A 19,989-nucleotide genomic window follows, 5' to 3' on the forward strand; every position below is an offset into this window, starting at 1 on the left:
CCTTGTCCTCCTGATACGCTGGACGTATTCACGACAGCGTTGGTCCAGCACCTCCGAGGGGAGCAAGTACATGTACCATCTCTGTCACGGCTCAACTGTGGCAACCTAACCACCAAACACGTGGGTCCGATCCAATGGTTAGAATAACTGATGTTGGCGTGGAAAACATCTGCTGCCACCTGCAATGAATTTATCAACTTGGTACAAGTTGGCAACCTAGGCCTTTTAAATCATTATACGTTCTCCTTTATCTGACCATTGGACCCTCTCGCCTTGTTTCAGGTTTCCTTTTAAAACCAAAATTTCTCATTTATTTTGTGCTTGCAATAGTTGCATATTGTTGTAGATTGTCGCAGCGCAAGACTACTGTTTTTGGTTGTTGGAGCTCCCTGACCAACTTTTCTCTGTCCTAGCATTTCTTTATCTGTATTTAAACTTTCATGCATATATATGCACGTACGTTGTTGTCCAGATAATCTCTGGCGGTCCCTCGGGAGTAAATATTCGTTGCAACTTGTTAAGATGATAATACGGTGTGTAACGAGACAATCAAAATATTTATATTTTATCGATTGTTATATATTTCATCAATTTTTATCGATGATGTTTTGTACTGTTCTATCGATTCTTTATTTTTGATTGTTTACAAATTTGGCAAACTATTACCGTTGCAACAAATATTTACTCGCTCGTTGGCCATACGTCCTGTGGTATTTTTTACTCCCAAGAGAGCCGAATAGTGCTAGAAAGCTAGCAAAAACGCTAAAGAGAGATCCTGATGAACCATTTTATTCCCCTCATCATGAAGGGCACTACCAGGTTTGCCGGTCAAAAGCCAGGCAACAACCTTCACAGTGGGCAAACATGATAGCATCGAACCTGGCTTATGAGTTGGAAAGGAGATTTAAACCAGCAATCTTAGTTTTGGAATCCCTTGTCGATGGTGATGGTCTTGAAAACAAGGGCTTTATGGCATGAAACGTGTATTTCTTTAATGGAATATGATAACAATTAATGGTGGTCTTGGCTTAGGATATAGTAGGATCAAATTGAAGGAGATTTACAAACTTGTTGGCTTCTAAAAGTATCCATTGGAACTCTGTCTCTACTGCACGGCGTCTGAAAATGATATATGATCCGTTGGTCCTCGGTGGTACTGGGATGATGTATTCACCTGTTGGGATCGTCCGTATGATGGGGAGAAAGCTGTCTATTCATCCAAACTTATCTCCAAATCGAATATTCTCCAGTAGAGGTTGGGGCCTATGGTCATGTCCAGAAGAGGCAGATGTGCTGGGTCACCCCCCCCTTCCAACTCCCTTTTTTTTTTAATAAAAAAAAAAAAAACAAGAGTACATATCTCTTTTGGCAGAAATTATGTCGGAAAAGACTCCCAAGCAAACAGCTGCTTGCTGGAAAAGCCCTGCTCCATCACCAAAGCAGCTAATGCAACATCTGTTTCGATCATGCATAAAGATATCGAGCCTTTTTTTTTTTTTTTTTTTTGGAGCTCCCTTTTGCTAGAGCTGTTTGGAGTAGCCAATTCATTTCCCTCTCGCGCTTGAATCCCTCTCCAACCTCATTGAATATTTCTTCTAGCTAGCTGCCAGTAAGATCCTAAGAATGCCGACTGGATGATTGGAATGCTAGGAATGAGAATTCTTCAGGGAAAGAATGCTGATCCACAGCAAATATTCATACGCTGCTGGGATACAAGCAAATAGCAGTTGAGTATTGTTTCTCCAAGTAAAACGCACTGGGATGTCCCTACCTCATCGAGCCCCCCTCTGACACCGTTATCAGATGCATGGACATTCCCACCTCTTGGTGCACTGGAAATAAACTTCGACGGCTCCAGCACACCTAGCAGCAGGAACCGGAATTCTCGTTAGAAACCATGACGGTAGATTACCGTGGGCTTCTTCCAATGATTTACCTAATTTTACTGTTCCGCACGCTGAGCGGCAAGGGAAGACTTGACAAGAGCTATTCAAATATTTAACCCTGCAAGGATTATTATTGAAGGGAAGTCTCTATCTATCATTTCATGGATTAATTGACGATGGAGATCACCGGAATCGATTCATCATCCACATTTTGAGAGAAGGAAACTGGGCAAAGAGCTGCCAGTTTTAATGCATCTTATGATTAAACCAATTACCTTCCCAGCTTTCTCAACTTGTTATTGCTAACAGCTTATATTACCTAACTGGAGACAAATAAAATTTGAGGCTTCACCAACCTTCTACCAAGAAAAAAAAAAAAAAAACATGCCAAAACTAAGAAGTGTTTTATGCTTGTGCATGCAAAAGCAAGAATGAAACAAGGCAACAACAAAAGATGGCAATTTATCAAATCTTTCATAAGGTATCAATATTTCATCTTCACAATAATTTGGGAATAATTTATAATATCCCTAAATTATTTAATAATGATGCTATTGTTACTGAAAATTCGGGATTCATTCAACAAGATTCACTATTTCAGATACCACATTTCTGAGAACGAGTAGGCTTTCTGCATGTTGTAAGGTTACAATAGCTGAATGATGCATGACACTCCAAAAGCTTCTCCTTTGTTAGAATTGCGTTGCTTCTCTTGGATCATATTCGCTTGACCAACAAAATAAAAGATCTCAGACTGTAAAATCAAAATCATGACTGACGAACATATCACGGATTCACAATACTAGAAAACCACTAAAAAACTGATTTAGACTGGAATGTCTGTGCAATTGCATCACTTACGGACTACCTGTGGATAAGTAAATTCACACTCCTAGGTTTTAGAAGGTTTCAACGTGAAAACATATTCTTATCAGAGAAGCCTTGATATACAAAAAATAAAAAATAAAAGAGATCGCTTCTGTGAAAATGATTACTTCTGATCCATGAAAAGACAATAAGTGAGCAATTAATTAGCCCTTCAATGAGTAACTCTTCCCAGTAAATGCCTGGAACCTGGGCTCTTCTTTCTCGGGAGGCTCTGCCTTTGTTTCTTTTGCAGCAACCTGCAACACAAATCAGTATATATTAATTTATGGTCGGGTTTCACTCAGGAATTCTAATCATGTTATCAAAAATGTGGAGAAAAACTGATCAGTTTCATAGGCATGAGTTGTTTGTGATATTTACCTCAGTTCCTATTTTTCGTGTTAACATAACAGGTGAATATTACATAAGGTGACAAAGCCTAAATACACTGCAATAGGTATATAATTGATTGATAACGATGTCTAGGCCAGCAGGTTTATGTGGTTGACCCTTTCCTAACACCTTAACCTTTTAAGGTCTAGTCGTAAGTTAATAAAGTATCAGATCCAAAGGTCATAGGTTCTCATTCATGCCATTTTTCTTTGTACGATCCATTTACATCTCGAGCCTGTCCTTCTCGTTCCCCACCGAGTCATTCTTGACTCATTCTTGCCTTGAGTCATTTGCAACTCAAGCTTTCTGGATAAGTTGGTTAGTCAACACTTGATGAGCACAAGGAGGCATGAGGCCAAAGGAATTATTCTTACTTCTACTCTGTCATAAAACTTGACCATCTTCCCCTTCAACTTTCCTTTCTTGCACAAAATAATAAAATATATTTGATGACCAAACTCTAGTATTGTAAAAATGAATAGTTCATTCTCTAGAAACAATTCAATCAACAATGCTTATAAAATGAAGCTGCAGAATGGTGCTTAGTATTATAAATTATTTACACTAAAAAATTAACTACTACTGGTACAGCTGTGAGCATTTGCATCCACATGCACATTAGCTTTCGAATAAGTAGACTGCATGAGTTGGCCAGGAAAAAGGAGGGACCTCTGGAAGGAAACTAGCCAAATTCCTTCTCACTTCCCCACATAATCAATTTACATTCAAAGAAGAAAGATAGACAGAGATAGAGAGAGGGCATGAAGAGAGAGAGAGGATGTTAGATTAGATGAAGTGCACCTTTGGTGTTTCTTTGGGAGCATGGTTTGCATTTGAACCAAAGACTAGCTTTCCCACGGATTGATGGGCAGAACTACTATGTGAAGTAGATGTTGTCGAGTGCTGTTTTGCATTTTTTGGTGCTTCCATCTGACAATTCACTACTGTAGAAGAGATGGCCGGCTCTTGGTACTCTGAAGGCTTTCCATCCAACCGCCTTCCAATGCCAGTAAAGGGACTGAATTTTGGTTCAGCATCAACTTCAGCCTCTTGATCTGAAACTTCCGAGACAGTAACACAAATCATATCAAATTTTGATAGAACACAAGTTTCTCCTATTTTGCAAAATCAGCAGATGCCTTCAAACATAGACAACCAACTAATCAACTACACAGAACAGGAACCAAAATTTCCTTTCTCATACTGACTTCAAAGATGGGCTATGAAAACTTGGGGCAAGATAAGGGATCCAAATAGTTGTGCCTTAGTATAAGCAAATATCAAAGCTGCAAAAAAATATGTGCATACAAGAAGAAAGATTTTTGAATCTTCGACTATAAATGTGGGTCATTCAAGTATGTAAAGTGAATTAGATAAACCCAGCAATACAAATGAATTAATTTCTCAACTTTAGCATGACAAGTGAATGTTAAAACTAGCACAACCCTTTAGCCACAACCACAAATAACATTATTGGGTTCCAATAAAACCATGCTTGGTATCACTGGACCAAAATTTAGCCCCACTCAATAAAAACCAGCCTGACATCCATATTTAAGTTGTTACAAGTAGTTATTTAAGAGACAAGTTCGGATACATGCATGTTAAAGAATGTTTCCTATGCGATAATTAGTTCCGAAAATGGGCTCAGGCCAGCCCGAGGTCCACTGGGCCAGGTCGGCTTTAGATCAGGCTTCAAGCCTAGCTCAGAGAGTTCAGTTTGGGTTCAAGCTGAGTTTTAGAGCCTCAATCATCAGGCCAGCCTGATACCGGCCTAAGGCCCGACTCAGAGCCCGACTGCTAGCCCACTCCAAACCCTAATTCAATCTAACTCAAAGCCTAGGCCATTCCCTTCTCTGTCTCTGTCTCTCTCTCTCTCTATGCACGCGCGCGCGCGCTTGTGCACGTCTCCCTCTCGTTCCTTTCCTCTTCCTCTACCTAAGCCCACCAGCCCTTACATCTCCCCTACCTCCTCTCCCACCCCACCTCCCCACCCCCCGATGCCTCAACCTCCATCAAGAGCCCCCTTCCCTTGTCCCACTATTTCATCTGTATGAAGGGGCCAGAGATCCCTCTCTCTCTCCTTCTCCCACTCTCATGGTTCATTCCACTCCGATCTCAAATCCTAACCCTAACCCCAGTCCATCCATAGTTTCATTTTTGCATTGGCCGCCTCTTCAATCCCACCCTCAATTAGAAGCACTCCAACCTCATCTCCTGCTGCAAGGCTACCCTCAACCACCTCAACTTCAACACACCAAGGTCACCAAGCCCATCCTTGACCATGCATGGAAACTCTTCTCCTCGGTCTCATCCATGACAAGATTGACCACCAATCTAACATGATAACCAACCCCATGTTGCCTCCCACCTTTCCGCCTCCATTTGCAAGCACGGCGGCCTTGACAATGAAAGATTGAGCTCACCATGCTCTGCCAAGACCACCATCAATGCCCTCCACCATGTCAAGCTTGTGAGTAGTCTTGGATCAACCTGTTTGAGCTTAGTTCGCATCACGCCCATCTGGGCTTCAAGCAAGGCTCAGGTCCAGCTTGGGCTTAATTTTGTAGAAAACTTTCATGCCTAGGCCTGGCCCAAAGCCCAACATTTTTTTAGGCCAGACCCGTGGTGCAAGAAAACTTGAGCTGGCGCAGCCCACTTCCAGGCCTAACAATAATTACTATGATGAAAACCTAGCATATGCAATCAAAATTAAGGACAAAACTAAAGAAGCTATTTGTAAGTATGCAAGGAAAAACTGTCCATGCTTCATGGTAGCTCATGTTAACGGATAAGCAACTCTAAATTCTAGAAGTCCCAAAAAGCAGTCCCATTGATCCATAACTTTCACCAACAAAAGTTATCAAGAAACTAAACTCGGCAATCATCTGCCTGTATTTGAAGGAAGGGAGGGCCTGATAAGATTAATTGCACCTAAGAGCCTATCAAAAATCTTAGTATAAGAAATTCATATTTGCACCCCTCTATAATGTTAGTATTGACTGCTATGATTTTTGTTGCACACAAGCGACAAAGTATAATTTTGGTTACAAGAGTCTCCAGCAGAGAGATGTAGGCAATGAGGAGATTCTGGTTATTAAATCTGTATACAGGAAACATATGAGCCAGTCTTGCACAATGTCTGACAATTTCTCTCTATGATATTGTGCAACTTGAGGAGAAACTATCAAAATGTTTGCACAAATGGGATGAATATTTAATGGTGGGGGCAGGCCTACATATATGCAATACGTACATGTATATATGTATATACATACATACTTGGTATAGGACATGGCTCCCCATATCAACACTTTATGCATTTTATATGAGCCTATGTTGTATCTGAATGTAACAGCCAGTTTTGGGAAAAAGAGGCAAGTTCTTCCCAATCAAGGTTCATAGTCCTGGTATCAGACCCTATAATAGTACCCAATCAATACATCCATGTAGGTATGGCTCATACCTTGGTACCAACACTTGATAGGGAGGAGCATACCGAGTCTCCATACCCTATAGGCACAGTATGGTACAACCAATAGTGGGCAGTATGGTCTGATAAAACAAACCACAGTGCCAATACATTTTAGCTCTTCCCTTGAGAACTTTGTCCTCTAGAAGCATGACACCACACCATATCTTCTAACTGAAAACAGCACTAAGAAAATCCAATACAGGCAAAGCATATTTAAGTACATTTGCAAAAATATCAAGGTGGGCAATGGATGATGGAACTACCGGATCTTAGAAACATTTCTAGGAAGAAGGGGGACCTATATTTTTCATGCATAAGCCTTATTAATTTGCATGTCTATAAATTTGAAAACCAAAAGGATAGAGGAAAGGAAATCAAAGAAATAAAAGTAGAAACTATAAGGGTCACTCAGAATGGAAACCTTGATCTGGTGCTTGGCTGGGAGGAATTGAAGGTTGTTGCGGTTGTTCAGGTTCTTTATAATCAAGTGGATGTGCAAAGTCCACCTCACAGTCTGTCTCAATAATGCTAATGGCAGAGGCCGGTTTTGTTTCGACAATATCTATGTAGTACTTTCTGTTGTTGTAAGCTACCATGATGCTGTCACCTGTAGTTAAACAGGAGAAGCTTCTTAAAGTTGTCTCCAAGCTGCAGTATGAAAAGAAAATGTCAATACCTCACCATGCTAATAAGTTTCTAGAAAAATGGCATTCCATTTTATATCCAAAAGCATCGATAACAAATATCATACAAGAGCATGCTGATATGATTGTATGGTACATAAGCAAATCACTAACATGGCCTTGGGGTTTGAGATATCTAGAAAGTCTTGTGTGTGAGGCTGCAGTTTCACATAGGTACCCTTAGGGAGGGTCACATTTTTGACACGCACAGTATCTCCCTCTTGTAAAAGAAGATTTTGCATCATCTAAAGACAAAGGAAGAAAAATCAAAAGAAACAGAAGGTTCCTTTTAATGCCATTTGTAGATAAATTAGATTGAAACAAATTTAACTAAGAATTCTGAGTGATGCCTACCCAATATGGCATGTAGATCATGCCTTCCTCTGCAATAAACTCTAGAACTCCACAATGTGAAACTCGTTCTGTGGCAGCATTATAGAGTTCAAACAACATTGGATAATCAATGTGCAAGGATGCTGCAAAGTAAAGGAGAAAAAAAAAAGAAAAAAGAGAATGATACAATCAACCAAATAAATGAACATTCAATTTACACACGAGGTCTGTAACATTATGAGTTCAAACATAAGGGAAATGAGGACAAAAGGCCAAGTTACCCAGTCGATCAAGAGCAGAGGGAGGCATTATAACTGAAATAACAGAAAACATGTTGGATCATCAGAGGTTGAGGTAGCATAAAAAGAAAGATGCAAATTTGATACTGATCTAGAGGAATGAATAATTTGGAAAGTACATACTTTTATCACCACTTTCCAGCTGGGGCTGCAGAGAGAGAATTTAGAATTATTACAAGGACAAAAATCAAATACAAATACCAACTTTAGAATAAAGATGAAAAGTGCTCCTTACTGAAGTTCAGTGAACTGGATAATACAGTTTTGTTTCTTTACTTATTGTGAGGCTTCAAAAGTTGACAACAAAAAAAAAATGAAATGAATATTCTGCCACGCCAAAATTAAAGGTTTCAAGAGCTAATTTACCCCAGTAAGTTGCCTAAAACCTGTGCATCAGTGGTGTACCATTTCCAATGGACTAGGTTGGATTTGGGTTAGGCCGAATATGTTTGTCAAAAGAAGCCTAGCCCCAACCAACCCAGATACAGCTCAAAATGAATCCAGTATTCTCAATTTTCAGAATTGTATGATATGCAAGGTCACCATTCTGTTAATTTTTCATACAAAGGCACTCTCTCTGTTTTAAGAAAATCCAGTACTAGGGCAAGTTATCCTTGGATGGCTGGTTCAGGTGTCCAAACAGGCCCTAAGTGTCCAATGAAAAGACATTTGCAAATTCTTCAAGTTTCGGACTTAACTTCATCCCAAAAATGATGATGTTAGGACTTTCATTGGGTCAAGAGCAAGAATAAATTCAACAACTATCTTAAAACTGTTAAAGATTAATTTAAACTTTGGAAGAAATGAATAATGCACTACTTTTTGATGTAAATCATATAAATAAAACCATATTTGGTCCTAATCATTGAGAAAAATGCAAATCCTACTCAGCTGCTATTCAGGGATATTTTGGTCTTTTAGACCAACCTTGGTTGCCCTAACTTTAAAGACAGCAAGGTACACAAGGATGAGTCTTAGAAACCAGTGTCCTCCTCACCTCTAATTCAGCAGACCTTTCTCTCTTTTTGCTCCTTTTTCTTATTTCCAGATTCATTTCCTCCTTTTTCCTCCTTAATACATCCTACAAATCTCACCTTTGCATGTGCCTTTAAGGCCCTGTTGCTGCTCCAATATGTTTCCTGTGTTTGCAGGTAATTGTTTACTTCTATAAACACAGATTTATGTAGAGGAAATATGAAGGGTCCTCAGTCCTCACAGTGTATCGTATCAGCATTGAGATCAAATCTAGTGCTTCCTTAATCTTGATATCAATCGTGGAAAATTTATACTGCCATTATCTCTTTGTAAGAGAACTTCATTCCTCCATTCCCCCTTTGATTCTTTAAAGAAAATAAGTGCCAGGTTCAATAAGCCATCTTGTTCTCCAGATAGGTCCAACATAATCATGCAGCAAGCTTAATGGTTTGTGGCACCTGCTTTCTTCTTGATAGTTTACAATGTTACAACTTCTCCATGCATGTACAAATGTTTACAAAAGAAGATCCATTACTATGTTTCTTTTTTAACAGGATTATTGCAAGGTTAAGCAATGACATATAAGGACAAGTATAAATAAGATCAAGGTCCCTACTGCAGATTCTGTATTTATGAAAATTGATCTGGCATGTCCAGCTGAGCATGCTGTTTTTTCCTCCAAGTAATATAGATGACTTCACATCCATGTTAGTCACTTTGTTTCTGCATTTTGCATGTCCCATGTACCAGAATTACTAGTAAATCCACTTGAAATGAATATCACTTCTGACAAGTTGAATGGTGAATACAATACAAGTATTTGAATATTTTCAAAGCCAAAACAAAGAAAGATGATTTCGCATCCATGGTTTTCTGTATTTAAACATCTCATGGGCTAGAATTACTAGCTGATCCACTTGAGATGAATATCACTTCCATCAAGTTGAATGGAACTGCCTCCAATGCCCCACAGTATACAAGAATTTTCTAAGAAAAAAGGATGAAAAGACAATTGATCAATTCCACTCCTAATATAGACAATGCTAAGTATGGAGTTTCTCCCAGATCATGGTTATTAGAACAATGTGACACCCAAATTAGTTCCAATGTCATGTTCATATCCCCTCAAAACAAACTTGGGATGCAGTGCAGAAAATGTATCCATCAAAAGAACATGATGAAAATGTTTGATATCGTTTCTAGCATTTTCAATCAAGGAGATGAGTCCATAACACCATAGTACCCTCATGGAAATAGTATATCTCTGATGAAAATAGTATATCTGTTGACCTTCTCATATGTCATGATATCCCAGAAAACAATTATTTGATACAAATCTACACATGGTGGCAACTAAGTGAGCTGTCATTTATTCTCTCTAATAAGTAGCTCCATTACGAATGATGATTATGGCAACCCAAAGAGTATTTGGTGGGGGTTTTTCAGCATACCACATATTTTGAATAGCCAACCATAGATATCAGGCAATCATTGGACAACAAAAAAGAAATGCCTATGAAAAGCATAAACAGCATTCAGTGAACATATTCACTTAAGATGTAGAGCAAACTTAAAATTTAGAAACACCATGTGAGTTACAGCATGAAAAGAACTCCAAACCTTATCAATAAAAGATGAAGAATAACAACGGTACACCTGCTCAAAAGAACTTCCATGATAACCATAATAATCATCGAAGAACTGCATCATTTGAAACCACAAATGTCAAGAAGATTAAAGATACTTGTTAACATGCCTATTTTCAAAATTTTGCAGATAAAAAATGTTGCAACCAAGGTTTCAAGTACCAGTACACGCCCCATGTGGGTATTATCATTCAAAATTTTGCAGATAAAAAATGTTGCAGATAAATTTAAATATGGATCATGATAAGAGAATTATCATTCAACAATTATCCATGCATGACCTGAGCAGTAATTTAGGATTTCATTTTCAACCAATTAATCATGATTGATATTGGTATTTAAATTAACTATTGGAATCCTTACACAGACAAATGCCTACTCCATTGTTGAACCAAATTAGTCACAAGAATGAAGCACAAAGTAATTTCCTAAGTTATGAGAAGTTTGAATATTAATTTAAATTCAGTAGTCAGTACAAATACACAGGAGATATTGTTATTCCATAACTTCAAAAGACAAATGCTTTTTCTTCAAATAAGTACAAGTCATCTTTTAATATACATTCTGTTGGCTCACAAAGCTAAAGTCTCTGTTTCTGCTCATGCATAGGCTTTTCTTTTCCCTTAAGTCTTAAAAGATTCAGCTTAAAGTTTACAATTTAGTTTGGTTTCATCATATCATATAAATAAATGATTTTGATTAAAACAAAATCCTAAATCAGAAGTTTGTTTGAAATGCACTAAGTTCACCCTGCATATATGATGGCCAAGGGTCAAACCATGCATAGAATGATCAATAAGAATGAATGGCTAGTGAGTTTTACAAAGGGGCCAAAAGTCTATCAAAATAAATGCATGTAGTATCACAAGTCATGTCCCATATAAGTGCTTATTAACATGACCTATAACACATGACAAGGTTAGTTCCATTGATATGTTTGAAAGTAGTTAGGGTTTTAAGCTTAGAACTTTTGATGGTTTACTTTGCACTAGTTTAAGCAATAAGTGGATGGACACAATTATTGTGTCAATAAAAAATGCAGGTAACTGATAATGAGCATGATGAGGTTTGCAGCTAGGCAACCAATGAGCAAACATGGTGGGTCTGGATCATATCTCAGGGAATTGAAGTATTGTGGAAGACATAAACAATATTTTCCTTTTCTTTTCAAAGGTACTCTACCAAAGGTTGTCAAGAACATCATAAAAACAATGCAGAGCAATGTCAAGTCCTTTTAAAAACCATCTTTTCAATCTTCCACCTTTTTAAAAATGGACTATGAGAAGTTATTCTCACTAGAGATATATTCACAATCCAGTCCTCATAACTATTATGTTTTCAATCTTCCACCTTTTTAGGACTATGAGAAGTTATTCTCACTAGAGATATATTCCCAGTAATCTAGTGTTTAGGATATCTCTGAAACAGATGGTTAGCCTAAACATGCTAAAAGTTCGCTAGACCTGTAGAAAGGGCACCAAATTTGGCATGCGAGACTGTTGGTGAATCTACAAATCCCACCCTCTAATCTTATATAAATATGTTTGTAGTACTCAAAGTCCATTTTAAAAAAAAAAAAAATCAAATATCCCCTCCAATGAGGCTGAAAGTTCCACTAGTAAGCACGTGAATGTAAATAAAGTTACTCAAGGATTTGTTAAGGATGGGGAAAAAGCATGGATTTATTGCCTGCTACCTATTTTAACTATTCAAGGAAAAGGAAAAAACAAAGGTAACGGAGCACCCAGAGAGGTTGGTTCCCTTAGATTCCTCAGTAAACTGACAGAAAAAGCATAAGCTTCTTGGACTTTTTAGATGATAGATCCAGAACATGGAAAAAAAATCATGTGAAAAAGCAAGTAATCAGAAAAGGCACGAAACAAGTACAGCATATGAGGCTCTATTGGATGCATTTGTATAATAAATAATGCCTTATTAATTGCTTTCAGAGTTAAGGTATGGCAAGCTTTGATTTTGCTTTCTAAACAGTGAGTAGTAGAGCAATCTACCTACAGCAAAATCTTCAATACCAACAATTTGATATTTTTACAGGAACGAAGGCACAAAAACTGACTTTAGCAAACATACAAACTTCTAATCAGATCCCGCAAAAACATATTCCAATATTCCTAAAAAGGCAATAGTTCCCCAACATGTAACAAACAATTAAGAACAATAAAGACCACAATCAAAGATGCAGCATTTATGGGACAACATCATTAACATAATAGAAAATATCATATGGATTCCAAAAGTTAAATTTAACATTCTAATAACTCCATATACAATAAACGAATAGTGTAATAATGACAAAGTTTTGAGAATTGCATTAAATAACATACCATTTTGCCTAGATCCGAGCACTTAGCCCTCCAATGATCCTATCAGTTTGCAATTCAACATAAGAAATAAACATTTACCATTGAAAATCTGTATATTTCCCATGAAAAGGTCAAACAATAGTTACAAACCTAAAAGAAAATACATAATGGGTCATCCGCAACTGCATATATACACTGAAAACTTAGTTAACCACAATTTGAAGTCTATGTTATCATGAGTAAGCTTAGTCATAGAAAATAAGAAGATATTCATGAAAAGAATTCATGCGCTGTCTTTATCATGGATAAAATATTCACATTTAGGTCAAGTTGTCTAGCAATTTGAATAGGCAAGATAACAGATGAAGGTTAGCCACCTTGCCACTTATTATTTTAAGAAATAAAAAGAATAAGAATCTCAGGCGTTTGATTTGAAAGGTTAGAGCTCCAGGAGTTCACTAAGAGAGTTTATATGATTCCTAAGTACATAGATAGCTATGATGGAGAAGAAAATGAGAGAATATTACATTATTACTTGATATTTTGAGCCTAGAGTTCATATACTTCCATCTAGCAGTGGTAGCTAAAATGGTGGCCATTATGGGCAGAAAGGTCAAGATCAACTCTAAAGATGCAAATAAATTGGATCAGTTCTGAACTTGACACAATCCAATATTGGGTCCAGATTTGCTATAGTTCTGATTCTAGATTATTATTGAAATGGTTCAAGTTCAATTTGAATCTAGTTTAGGTTGAGATGTATGATCTGAGTTTATGGGGTAAAAAAAACTAACCTTTTGAACCATTTCATCTTGGACTACTCTATATGGTTCAAGGTGTACTATACCACACCGAACTGAGTAGTACAAGGTGTAACATATCGATAGGGGTGGAACTGGGTCGGGTCCTAACCCTACCCGAGCCCGGCCCGAAAATAATTTTCGGACTTCGGGCCGGGCTTAAGCCCAATGAATATATAAAAATCACGGCCCGAGCCTAGCCTGAGCCCAGGCCCGAGCTCGACCCGAAGACCTTTGGGCTAGCCCGAGCATTGTTCAGCCTAAGCTCATGCCCGCCCACTCCCTCCCCTTCTCCGCCTCGTCCTCTGCTACCGTGGTCGAGACCGCCTTCAAGACCCTCTCTGGAACCTCCTCTGCCAACTCCTCCACCCCCTCCCAGTCTATTACGGCCCCGCCACTGTCGCCGCCCGATCACAAGCCGTCATCGACACCCGATCACAGGCCGCCATCTTCTGAAACTCTAGATCCTTCTTCGCCATCCTCCTCTAGCTCTCGATGGCCACGAGGGCCATGTCGGGACCACTCAATGGGGGTTTCATCCTCTCCGAGCCGATCGAGCAGTGGGCACTCTCGGATCCGCTCGATGCCTTGCCTTTCTCCGATCACTCATGAAGAAGAAGAACTGGGTATCTCGAGGAGGCTCCGGAGGCCATCCCTCTTCTGATAAAGCCTCTCAGAGAAAAATCGCCACCCTAGGTGCCTTTCTCGATTCCCCTCCGCAGCTTCACTGTCCGATGGATCAAGCACGGCAACGCGCCTCCTCCGAAGGAAATTAAAAATGGTGACGGTGGCACCATCACCTGCGACTCCTCCCATGTTCAAGAGGTCGAGCGGTGCGGCGAGGGAGAAGGAGGTGGCCGAGCAGTGAAGGTCGGAGCAGATCAGAAAATGGGGGCTTGGGGGAGGTGGTCGAGGGAGACGGGGGTTTGAGGACGGTCATCAAGTAGGGCAAATCTAAGACCGTATGTGCTTTGATCTTGGATTGATCGGACGGGGGCTGCATATTCGGTGTATGTGTATGAGTGTATCAATCCCAATATCAGACGGGGGTAGGTTATTCAGGATTTGATCGGGTCCGAATTTGGGCTTGCGCCTGGGCCGGGCCAAAAGTCTGTCCGAGCCCAGTCCGAAAGCAAAATGGGCCCTATTTTTTGGTCCAAGCCCAGTCTGAATGGTTTCAGGCCGAGCCCGAAGCCCGGCCCGAGCCCACTTCCAGCCCTGCATATCAATCTGGTACCGGTACGTGATATGAGAGGTGTACCAACACTTGATACACCAAACCAACCCCCATACTAGGCATACCATCACAATAACAAAGTGGCACTGGTGCGGAGCCCAGTACCGAGATGGCATATCTTGATATTGTTCTTGTCTTTCAGTTTTGCAGTTTTGCAAATGTATGACCGATGTGATCAAAGTACTGAATCAGGTTCAAAAGTCATATATACAATCAATCAATCAATCCAATTTTCCTAGATCAAGTCTAAGTTAGATCAGTAATAGTTGGATTAAGGTCTGTTAAACCCAATCACAACAACTCTGCAGGTATTAGGGAAGTCTCATTTAGAACATAGACCCTTCTTCGTCAAGACAGTTGAACTGATCATATACCAAGCTCAAACCTCTCAGCAGAATCCTAGGACACTATCTCATGGTAAGTAGAACCAACTAGGCAGGTTATACTGGAAAGTGATACTGCATCACATATAAAAATAGTCAAGGGGGTGAAAAAGGGGCAGATTGTACTTATATCCCATTTTCAATTATTGTATAAAGGGAACTAGAATAATAGATAGTTAAAATAACATACATGATTTAAGTAGCTAATCAATATACAAAAAAATGTGAATCATTGAACAGTTCTTACGTGCTCTTCTAAAGTGTCAGAGATTTCTTTCTTTTCTTTTAAGCAAAACAGAGGTTCTTTTCCCTCCCTTCCCCCGAGGAAGGCGACTTAACTAGTAAGCCTATTCAGTTCTAACTTGTAACCATAATTATTTAAACACTGAAATTTCAGAATTCAGTCCAAGTGATCCTAAAGTAATGACCATCTCGCTGAGCTGCGATATCCTTGTACTCAAAAGCTCATGACCCTCATCATATGCGATTTAAAATCCCCCATAATTATTTAAACACTGGAATTTCATTACTTAGTCCATGTGACCCTCAAGCCATGACTATATTGTTGAGCTACAATATCCTTGTATGCAAAAGCTCATGACCCTCATCATATGTAATTCAGAATCCTTCCCTTGAAGTTAACTTTTTTACGTAGTTTCAACTGATTGAGGAGCAGTTTGGATGCCCAACTAGGAAATCCACTTAAAACATCCACATGAATGCGATTCAGCTGAAAAGAATGGATTGAAGATCCGGTTTAGCCCTGTAACCCCAAGAGGATAGCCAAACCTATTTAAGATGGTAAATCTTGGTGCCCCAACAACCATGAAGTAGCACAATTGATCAGACAGCCTGCTTTTTCTGATTTCTCCCTTCCCTTGGCTCCTTTTGTCATCCAATTCCCTCAGCCAGCATCGGAGGGAAGCATCCAAACAGTCCCTTAATGAATTTCATAACTCAAATCTCCTTTCTGCAATTTCTAAACAAATTTGGCGCACCATAGTTTATCAAAGAAAAGGAAGGACACTCTTGCTGCTACTTATCACCTATCAATTTTCCAATTTTCATCTATGCATTGGAGAAAACAATATATAAAATTAAAGATTCCACCTACTAAAATTAATTTTCTTGGTGAACCTCTGAATTCATCGGTGTAATTCCCAGACATGCAGATACACAGCATCCTGCCGAGGCCAACGTATGTTGAGTGTTGGCATCAGTTAGCACTTGTCAGTCTAACAAGATCATGAAATTGCACATCATGTATCCAAAAAAAAAAAAAAAAAGATCTAAGCCTTGTCAAACAGTCTCACATGGACACAGATTTGTTGGAGTAAGCTATATACCCTAAACAAAGTCTACAATATTTCGACAACTTAGCAGTTCATCTGAATTATGGAGTTTTCAAGATTGCACTTGGAGGGGGTGAAGCGCCAACAGCGAGCTTAGAAAAAAGGTGAAAAATCCAACATTTCAGATGCATCGAAGATCAAAGAAGAGGCAAATCAATAATTCCTACGTTTCATAACTTTATCTAGACGAGATCGAAGGGAAAATATTTGGAGGGCACAGAAGAGAAAATACCGCTCGGTGAGAGAATATTTTGTCAAGGGTCTTCCCTACGGCGCGGAAGAGAAGAGAAAGGAACGTGGAGTCCAAGGGGAATATTTGACGAGCGATGGGAGAAGCATCAGGCCAGGAGGACGGCGATGAACCGGGCCGGCTTGGGCTTTCTGAACCAGACTAGAGCCGCCGGTTCACAGCCGGAAGAAATGCGTGGAGTGCTAACGGGCCGGGTCAGATCTGGGTACCTTCGAGCCGACGTGGACCAGATGTTGGAGGCCGAGGTTTTAATCCCAGCCGTGTCCATGAAAGGATGTGTCCGGGGCAGGATCTAGGTCGCAGTAGCCCAGATGCCATATGATTCATCTAGCCTTTAAGTTGGGAATGAATATGTTGACATTTACCCTGCCCAGCATTCATCTGGTTGAAGTTGGATATGGATTTGGATCCGGATCCCGGATCCAGGTCAGGATGGTGGTTTTCAGCCAGCATCAAAGCAATTTACTAATGAAATAAGTGTAAAATATAATTAATAAATTAATATATTCAAAAAAAAAATGAAGGATAAGTGTACTGCAATGCTATGCATTATATGTTGGATAAGCTACGTTGTCTTGATTATATCCACGTTAGATCGAATTCATACAAAAATGTCATAGCCAATACTGGGTAGAGTTAGACTGGAATCTAGCCAACACATTTGGCAGACCAGTCATGGATCTAGATTTTTTTACTTAGAGATCTATTTTTGAACCCATATTGATATGATTATTGGTTTGGATTAGATCTAGGTCTTAATGATAACCCTACTATTGTGATACACAGAGGATGGATTTTGCTATCCTTCTTACTCAATGGCATTAAAATTTTTTTCATTGGATGAACCATGTGATAACAATAACAATAGTGAACAACAAAAAAAAAAAAAAAAAGGATGGAAAAAATAAGATGAATAAAGCAAGGAATAGCGGGGGGGGGGGGGGGGGGGGCAGATGAAAAAGTAAAATAGCGCAAGTTTTCCTCTACGAACATGGCTTCTTGCAAAGCTAACCTATGGAAAAATTTATTATTTTCTATAATTAAATTCAGCATCTAATAAACCCCCCTCCCCTTTTAAAGCAAATGCTTAGGTAAGAAGATATAATCATTTCACCAATTACATCCTCTTGAGCATGAAAAGAGGCTTTAAGTATGATAAATTTTTGACTTATGAGTAGGGGTGGAAATAGACCAGACTAGATCAAGTTTTGGCTTAAACAGATCAGGCCTGTATTGTAAAATACTAGCTTGAACCTGGTCTGTTGGACTGGTTCAGACTTAAAATGAGTCTTGGCCTGGTCTGTTTTGCAAAATAAAAAAGTCTGGCCTAACCTGAAAGCCTATTTAAAAAGATTCTTCCGTCTTTTTGATTCTCGAAAGGACTAAGATAATTGGATATTGATGGATAAGATCAATAATTAATTAATTATATATATTAATAAAATAATAATTTTATTAAATTATATATATATAATTTATACAGACCAGCCTGCAGGCTTTCAGGTCAGGCTTTGAAATTTTAGGCCTGACCTATTCATTTAAACAGGCCTTTTTAAAAGTCTATACCTGGCTTATTTAGATAAATAGGTCAGGCCAGATCAGGCCGTAGGCCTCTGACAGGCCGCCTGGCCTATTTCCATCCCTACCTATGAGATAATCAAAGGCTATCAACAACATCATCCCGCTATGGTAGACAACTCAGAAATATACTAGCAATGACAAAAAATTTCCAACGCACATATAAATAAATGATATAAGTCTTTAATAGATAGGGTAGGGCACATACATGTGTTGTTCTATCATATAAAGTAAGTGACAATATCAAAAGGTGCCAAACCTTATGGTATAAACATTATCATCAAAGTCTTGGATCGTTTTTTCTACCAAAAAAAAAAAAAGTCTTGGATGGTTTTGTTAGTTTTATTTAAAGCAGCCCTCAAGTGGTTAATAAAGCGAAATGCATGAGAGCTTGTGGTAGTGGAGCGTGAAGGGAAACGGTGGTAGGGGGCAACATTTTAGATTATAGTGAAGAAAATTTCTTATATATTTGGCTTCTTGGGATGCCCTTATATATATTTGGCTTGTTGGAGTATTCTTTCTTAATGGAAACATGGAGAGAGGTTAGATAACCATTTTCTCCCAGACCATTTGCCAAGAGCAAAGTGAAAAAATAATTAAGACAGGAGAAGGGTCAACTACGTGATGGAGGATCATGATGCTTACAAGATGATGCTCACAGTGCTCATAACAACTATGATTGTAGCTGGATGTTCATTAATTTTTGGCAATAGAATGTATTTCAAAGTAAATGCCGCTGGAATTTTGAGAGACTTCTCTCATTACATGATAACTAGTCACTAGAAGAGCATTTGCTAGATTAAGGTAATAGTTGGCCTAATTAAATGTTCGAATACTGTAATACAACTTATACGAGTTGAAGCGTGCCATTATTATAATGTTTGGTGAGCTCTGAAGCGTGTTTGATAGTATAATTAATCCTCTCACTCTGGATTAGTGAGTTCATAATAACGAATATGTTCTTACCTATCACTTTGTATCTTATCCTCTATTTTATCAACAAAGTTCCTCTTTCTATCTCTATTCTGTTTTCCCATTCTTTTATTATTGTGTTACATCAAAAATGTTATAAGAGCAGCTGGAGATCAATTTTTGATGAAGAACCAATTAAAGCGACTGATTCCATACAGCGCAATGAAGGTCTATTCAAGTGCTATTGAGTTGATCGGTTTTGACAACCTACTACAAACTCTTGTCGTGTACATGACATGGCCCAAATTTCCTCAACACAATGGACTACGTGGCAAACGTACGTATCATTTTATGGATTCTGACTTCCATCACATTGCTCAACTTTTCGCGAGTTACACGTGCGCCAGCGAAAATCCAACCTTTCTATGTACCAAAAAATCCAACCATTCTTTCCACGAACTACACGGTTTCCCTCACGGCTCACCCGCTGGAATTTCGCCCCGTCAGCTCACGTCAAAATCGAGCAGTACGATTCCTTACGCTGTCCCGCGGAAGACCACAAGCAGGAACCTTCGTCGCGAACCATCCGCCAATCATTA

The 19,989-nt window shown here is 39.0% G+C and overlaps 1 protein-coding gene across 5 annotated transcripts; it reads right to left on the reverse strand.

The window, feature by feature from the left end:
• Window positions 1–2,686: 2,686 nt before the first annotated feature.
• LOC105054190 (uncharacterized) lies at window positions 2,687–16,982 on the reverse strand. Of its 5 annotated transcripts, none has more exons than XM_010935637.4 (11): window positions 16,883–16,950; window positions 13,029–13,060; window positions 12,900–12,938; window positions 10,532–10,612; window positions 8,060–8,084; window positions 7,919–7,951; window positions 7,659–7,780; window positions 7,419–7,549; window positions 7,043–7,269; window positions 3,948–4,207; window positions 2,687–3,010 (listed from the first exon to the last, which is right to left on the reverse strand). In XM_010935637.4, the coding sequence occupies exons 3-11, from the start codon at window positions 12,900–12,902 to the stop codon at window positions 2,918–2,920; spliced, it is 975 nt and encodes a 324-aa protein (XP_010933939.1). In that variant the 5' UTR covers window positions 12,903–12,938; window positions 13,029–13,060; window positions 16,883–16,950; the 3' UTR covers window positions 2,687–2,917. The 5 variants fall into 5 exon arrangements, with proteins under 5 accessions (XP_010933939.1, XP_073101788.1, XP_010933942.1 ...); XM_073245687.1 differs by having other exon boundaries at window positions 3,948–4,201; window positions 16,883–16,948; XM_010935640.2 differs by lacking the exon at window positions 13,029–13,060 and having other exon boundaries at window positions 3,948–4,201; window positions 16,883–16,982.
• Window positions 16,983–19,989: the final 3,007 nt, after the last annotated feature.

This window comes from Elaeis guineensis, chromosome 11 (genome assembly GCF_000442705.2).
Source record: "Elaeis guineensis isolate ETL-2024a chromosome 11, EG11, whole genome shotgun sequence".
NCBI classification, from domain to species: domain Eukaryota; kingdom Viridiplantae; phylum Streptophyta; class Magnoliopsida; order Arecales; family Arecaceae; genus Elaeis; species Elaeis guineensis.

Bases quoted from the DNA above. Each gene is read 5' to 3' on its own strand.
- LOC105054190 (XM_010935636.3), bottom strand. The intron at 7,550-7,658 runs GTAGGCATCACT...CTTTGTCTTTAG, and splicing joins TGATCTACATGCCATATTGG to ATGATGCAAAATCTTCTTTT. The intron at 7,270-7,418 runs GTTAGTGATTTG...TTCATACTGCAG, and splicing joins ATCTCAAACCCCAAGGCCAT to CTTGGAGACAACTTTAAGAA.